This window comes from Saimiri boliviensis, chromosome 12, assembly GCF_048565385.1.
Source record: "Saimiri boliviensis isolate mSaiBol1 chromosome 12, mSaiBol1.pri, whole genome shotgun sequence".
NCBI classification, from domain to species: domain Eukaryota; kingdom Metazoa; phylum Chordata; class Mammalia; order Primates; family Cebidae; genus Saimiri; species Saimiri boliviensis.
In genome coordinates this window covers 116219540-116225570 of record NC_133460.1, presented here as the reverse complement: position 1 = coordinate 116225570, position 6031 = coordinate 116219540, and the positions used below count along the sequence as shown (strand labels likewise).

The 6031-nt window shown below is 59.7% G+C and overlaps 1 protein-coding gene across 5 annotated transcripts in view; it reads right to left on the bottom strand.

The window, feature by feature from the left end:
* Positions 1-517: 517 nt before the first annotated feature.
* The window catches only part of PWWP2B (PWWP domain containing 2B), a 30414-nt gene continuing 24900 nt past the window's right edge, over positions 518-6031 (bottom strand). For 2 of the 5 annotated variants that reach the window (XM_074383127.1, XM_074383135.1), the window contains exon 4: positions 525-3210. In XM_074383127.1, coding sequence (XP_074239228.1) covers positions 2997-3210 — 214 coding nt within the window. In that variant the 3' untranslated portion in view covers positions 525-2996. Of the gene's footprint in view, positions 3211-6031 lie in introns of all 5 variants that reach the window. The other 3 variants (XM_074383133.1, XM_039465197.2, XM_074383130.1) reach the window with 3 other exon arrangements.

The window sequence follows — 6031 nt, the reverse complement described above, 5'->3', positions numbered from 1 at the left end:
AGCTCGAAGCCCAGCTCCTCGGCATGGGCAGTTCCCAGTAGGGCTTCTGCTCCACGAGACTCTGACGCCGCTGCTGACCTGCCGGGAGACGGCGCTTGGGCGGTGACGCCTGCCTGCCGCGCTCACATGCTGCTGTGTGGCCGACTTCCTAACAGGCCATGGACTGGCACCGGTGCCAATGCAAATGATGGGCATGACGGGCACTGTGGGTGGGGGCACAGGAAACCCTCCGTGCTACCTGCTCCCGGCTCTGTAAACCAAAAACTGTTCTCCAAAATAAAGTCTATTTGCTTTTTTAAAACAAACTATTAATTATGAAAAAAATTATCCCCATGCTGCCCAAAACGCTCCCCGCACAGGGAGCACTGCAGATGCTCCAGGGACAGGACAGTTGGCCCCGACTCAGCCAGCCCAGCCCATGCCTGCCGGAACAGGGGAGCAGTACTGGCCTCTGTCCTGCGGCAGCGTGGGCCGCCCGGGCTGCCACAGCCCCGGCTCTGTGGCCGGGTGCAGCCATCACAGTGAATACCTCCGGAGGTGGTCCTGCAAGGAAGGAACATTTCGGCATCCGCACAGCACGCGCATACGCATGGGTCCACCATGGCACACGCGTGTCGGCGTCAGCAGCCCCACTCTAAGACAGGCCCAGCATGCTCCATCCCCAGCTCCAAGGATCTGAAATTCTTCCTCAGCCTAAATCTTTTCCATTCAAAATGCACACGTGTTTTGTTTTGGTTTTCGCAGTCATTACATTCAGAGTAATAAACCAAAAAGCTCATTTCTGGAAAGAGACAGAGTACTTTGAGTTTCTACATCAATATTTAACATCTGCCTAACATTCTACATACTGCTCTGGTGGGCAAAATGATTTCTACTCTCCATAAAGATGAACCCAGCCACAAATCCCTGGAGAAAGAAGTATCTTTTCTTGTGAGAATCAACTGTGGCATCTGTCTTAACGTAGAGTTTGATAGGGTTTTCTTTTTCTTGTTTAAAAATCTCAGAGCCAAATTCAGTTCAACAATCAAGCCAAATGATTAGTCGACTTTAGAGCTAATGTGTCTGAAGTTGGAATTTAACACGTTAAACATTTCGGGGGGAAAGTGCGGGGCATGAGACAGAAAGGCGGCTTCCTCTGGAACTCACCCTGCAGTGGCTGGAGGAAAATGTGCCAATTAGCAGGGGCTTCGATCACTCCAATGTGACAGCTCAGAACATTTGCTGGATGAGAAAGGAATACTATGCTCCCCTTCCTGCAAAAACCAAGCCATGCAGAACAAAAGTGCAGGCCCGGAGGACACTCCAGGGCCTGTAAGGACAGTGCTGGCTGGCGCAGACCCCACGCACCGGGACCCTGTGTGCCCGTGCCCATGCAGAGATGCCTTGGGGCCACAAATGCTGAGGGCATGTCCAGGGAGCAGGTGAGGGGGAAACATTAAGGCAAGTGCTGCCTTCAGGGATACCCGGCTTGAGCCTGCCAGAGCACATCTGCCTGGCACCGGGGCTTCCAGGACCCCACCGCTGAATGCCAGGCAACCCGGGCAGAGGACAGGCTGTGGGAATGGGCCTCAAGCCCTTGTTGATCTCCTCTCCAGCCATAGTGGGACACGCTCTGATGGGGTGCTGGGGCCCTACTCACCCCGAGTGCAGTCACTGGTTAAAGACACTTCGGCTGCCCGGGTGCCCAGGCTGGACCTCCCCAGGGTCCATGTGCATCCCATTTGGAGTCCCCACCATGCCCACTGCCCTCTCCCCAGCTGCTCTGGTGGGTGGGGTGCTGGCCTGCCAGGGTGGAGCAGGGCCCCCTGAGACACCAGGAAGTTCAGCACCTGCTCTTCAGGCTGAAGCTGGCAGCTGGACCACATCCACTTGCCTGGGACTGCAGAGCACAACCTGGCACTTTCCTGAAGATGACGCACATGATCACAACCCACAGGACCCAGAGGCTCCACCGCAGGGTGAGCCCGAGAGAAGCAAAAACACACAGCCACACCGAGACTGCACGGAAGTTCACGGCAGCTTTATGCACAGCAGCCAAAAGGCAGACAGCCCACACATCCCCAGACTGACAGATGGACAGACGCCGTGTGCTCACCCACGTGGGGAGCATCATTCAACATAGAAAGGAATGGGGCACGGAGACACGCTCCAACATGGGTGCATCGGGAAAGAGCCGTGCTTGGCGGAGGAAGCCAGACATGCCACACACAACCGCACGTCACACGGATCCCATGTTACACACGACGGAGCATCACACACAACCGCACATCACACGGATCCCATGTTACACACGATGGCGCATCACAACCGCACGTCACACGGATCTCATGTTACACACGATGGCGCATCACACACAACCACATGTCACACGGATCCCATGTTACACACAATGGTGTATCACACACGTCACATGGATCCCATGTTACACACGATGGTGTATCACACAACCACGTCACACAGATCCCATGTTACACACAACAGTGTATCACACACAACGTCACACAGATCACATGGAACGTGTTACAATAATAAATTACACACAACCACAGGTCACACGGGATGCATGTCATACACCATTGCATCTCACACACAACCACACGGCACACAGATCCCATGCACATGATGGTGCATCACACACAACCGCATGGCACACGGGATGCATGTAATACACAATCACATCTCACACACAACCACACGGCACACGGATCCCATGTTACACACAACCACGTCGCACAGATCACATGGAACGTGTTATACACAATCATAAATCACACACCACCACACGTCACATGGAAGGCATGTCACACACAACCAGATCTCACAGACAACCGCACATCACACAGATCACACAGAATGTGTTACACACTATTATAAACACACAACCACACATCACACAAAGCACGCGTCACACGTAATGCATGTCTTAAACAATTGTATCTCACACACAGCTACATGTGACATGGGTCACACAGCACACGTTACACACGACCCACATGTTACACACAACCGTATCTCACACACAACCACACATCACACACAACACCAGAACGGGGAACTTCCCAGAGACAGAGCAGAGGAGGCAGTGCTGAGGCCTGGCGTGGAGGGTGGCGCTGAAAGCTGCGTGGCTTCTTTCCGAGGGGGGACAACGTTGTGAAGGGCCTGTGGGAGGCTGCAGGTCTGTAAACACACTGCGAACCGTGGAGGCGTCCCCTGGAAGGGCAGGAATCCTACATGTGAGTCATGCCTCAAATAGAGCTGTTTTTTCAAACAGACCTGGTTCCCGTCTCCCCCGAGGCTTCAGGGACTCCTAGTGCTTGTCCTTCTCACAAATTCTCACCCCAAAATCACACGGCGAACGCCTCAAATAAATCATTAGGGCTGTTCTCTTTGCAGCAAGCCAGCAGTCGGAGAAATCCATGCTTGAAACTGATCCAAACGGATCAGGGGCCAAGGGCTGGCGGGTTGATCTTCACCGCAGCTGGTCCCTCAAAATGTTCTTTGCGGCCAGCAGCGAGCAGTTTGCGTCTGCCTGTGCCGTCTGCCGAGACTGTCCCCTCTGGGGCTCCCATGGGGGCTGCGGGCTGGATGGGGCCGGGAGGGAGGGGACGGACAGCTGGGAGGACGACGCCCACCCTCCACAGGGACAGGAGACGGGCGTTGGCTTGGGCAGAGCTTCGGTGACCTGCTCAGGTTTTCTTCCCCAAACCAGGCCCCAGCTGCGTTGCAGCCCTCATGCCACAAAGCCTTCTCCTCTGCAGCAGGGACATCCCCTCCTGCCGGGCTCTCAGGCCTCAGGCAGCCTGGACGAAGCTCTGCACCAGCTCCCGGCTCCCACAGAGAGGCCTGAAGCCTGGGGCAGCGTCCACTGAGCTTCCTGGACCCGTGTCCCCAGCCATGCTGACCACACTCACTGCACCCCTCACAGGCCTCCCCTCCCCCAGGCCCTCGGCCCCCACAGGCCTCCGCCTCCCTGTCCTGCTGCCCTCTCCCCTCCCAGGGTCACCCCACTGCTACCTCATCTCCCCATCCTGGTACCCCTCTGCCCTCCAAGGGTCATCCCAGCCACCCCCTCATCTCTCAGGCCTTGTCCCTGCCCAGCAGCAAGTTGGGCACTGGGTCCACTCCTCGGCCTCCTGACTCCCTTGGGACGATCTCTCTCACCTCTCCAGCCCCTGCAGCCTCCCTCCCCAGCCCCTCCCGGCCTCCCTCCCCAACCCCTCCCGGCCTCCCTCCCCAGCCCCTCCCGGCCTCCCTCCCCAGCCCCTCCAGCCTCTCCCCCGATCCTCTCCAGCCTCCCTCCCCAGCCCCGGCAGCTGTGGACACTGACCTGGGTTTGGGGCTCCTAGGACAAGCCCCTGAGGCTCCAGGCCTTCGGCCCCACCCCCCAGCCACACCCAGGAAGGAAGGAAGCCCCCACTGCTCCTCCCTCTTGAGGGGTCAGCGATGCCTGCCCTCCGGCCTCCCTTGGCGGGTGGGGAACTGGCCGCCCTGGGCGAGGCCTGAGGGCCTCACCCGCCTCCCTTTGCGGATCTGTCTGGGGCTAAAAATAACTCTGCTGGGGCAGAGGCTGGCTGGTGAGGCCGCCTCCGCAGGGTGGGGGTGTGGAATGGGAGACAGCCTGGGACAGCCTCAGTGGGAGCCAAGGGGCAGTGGCCCCAAAAGCCGAGCAGGAGGGCCGCTGACCTGACCCCCCACTGCAGAGGCTGGGCAGGGACAGGAAGTATGTCTGGGGTGAGGGCGGTGGGCCCCCCAGTGGCAGCCCCCACCTCCTCTTCCAGCCCGGTATTGATCCGCTTGAAGCTCCTTGGGGCACAAAGGAGCTTAACCCTCCTGAGCAGACGATGGCTGCCCTCAGGCCAGGGCAGGACCCTTTCCCATCCTGGGGGTGGGGCTGGGGAAGCAGGGTGCAGGGAACCCAGCGGGAGAACCCGGCCCCGCAGAGGCCCTCCCTCAGTGTCCACAGGGAGAAGCCCGTGACCCCAGGCAGCTGTTGGCACCTCGGACCTAGGGCAGGAAAGGGAGGGAGCCCCCGGCCACAGGAAGCCACGGAAGGGTGAGCTGGGCACAGAGCTTCCAGGGTGGCACAAGGCCAGGTCTGCAGAGCAAACATCTGTTGATGCCCAGACAACTCACCGGGAAGTAATGTGCAAAAGGCCGCAGGGTGGGAGAATGCTGGAGATTCTCATTCCTTTTTTTCGGCCTTTCTTTATTTTGCTGATTTTCTACCATCAACAGGGGTCTATTTTATAATCAAATAAACAAAAAAACCCTTCAGAAAAGGGACGCGCTGGCTGGGCTCCTGGCCACGGTGCCATGCCAGGCAGGATTTGGAAGGGTCCCGGGCTTCGGGGTCCGGGACCAGCTGGGGCCCCTCAGGCCTCGGCCTCCCTAGCTGTAATGCAAGGTGCACACCCCCAGTGAGGGCTCCTCACCTGCTCGTGCCCCTCCCCCTCCTCCCTGCCTCTCCCAAGCCATCCACCCCCACCCACCAGGGCCAGGGCTGTGGCGCCTGCACTGCGGAGCTGCCCGCCCAGCCAGCCCCACACAGCCAGGCCACAGAGCTGGAGCCCAGGGCAACCCAGGCTCGGCCCCCAGAAGGCAAGCGGCGACTCCAGCCCAGGAGCCCACACAGGCCTCGGCTCCTTCCCGGCCCACTCCAGGCTCCCCAGAGGAGGTGGGTGGGCGAGGGGTTGTGGGCAGGGCTCTGGGAAATGGGACCAGCAGAAACGGGCCACCTGGGGGAGCACCTGCAGCAAGAGGAGGAAGAGGAAGAGGGCCAGAGGGCAGCGCCAAGGCCACGCCAGCCCCTGCTGCCACCCCAGCTCTGCCGCCCCAGGCCACGCCAGCCCCTGCTGCCACCCCGGCTCTGCCGCCCAAGGCCACGCCAGCCTCTGCTGCCACCCCGGCTCTGCCGCCCCAGGCCACGCCAGCCCCTGCTGCCACCCCGGCTCTGCCGCCCCAGGCCACGCCAGCCCCTGCTGCCACCCCGGCTCTGCCGCCCCAGGCCATGCCAGCCCCTGCAGCCACCCTG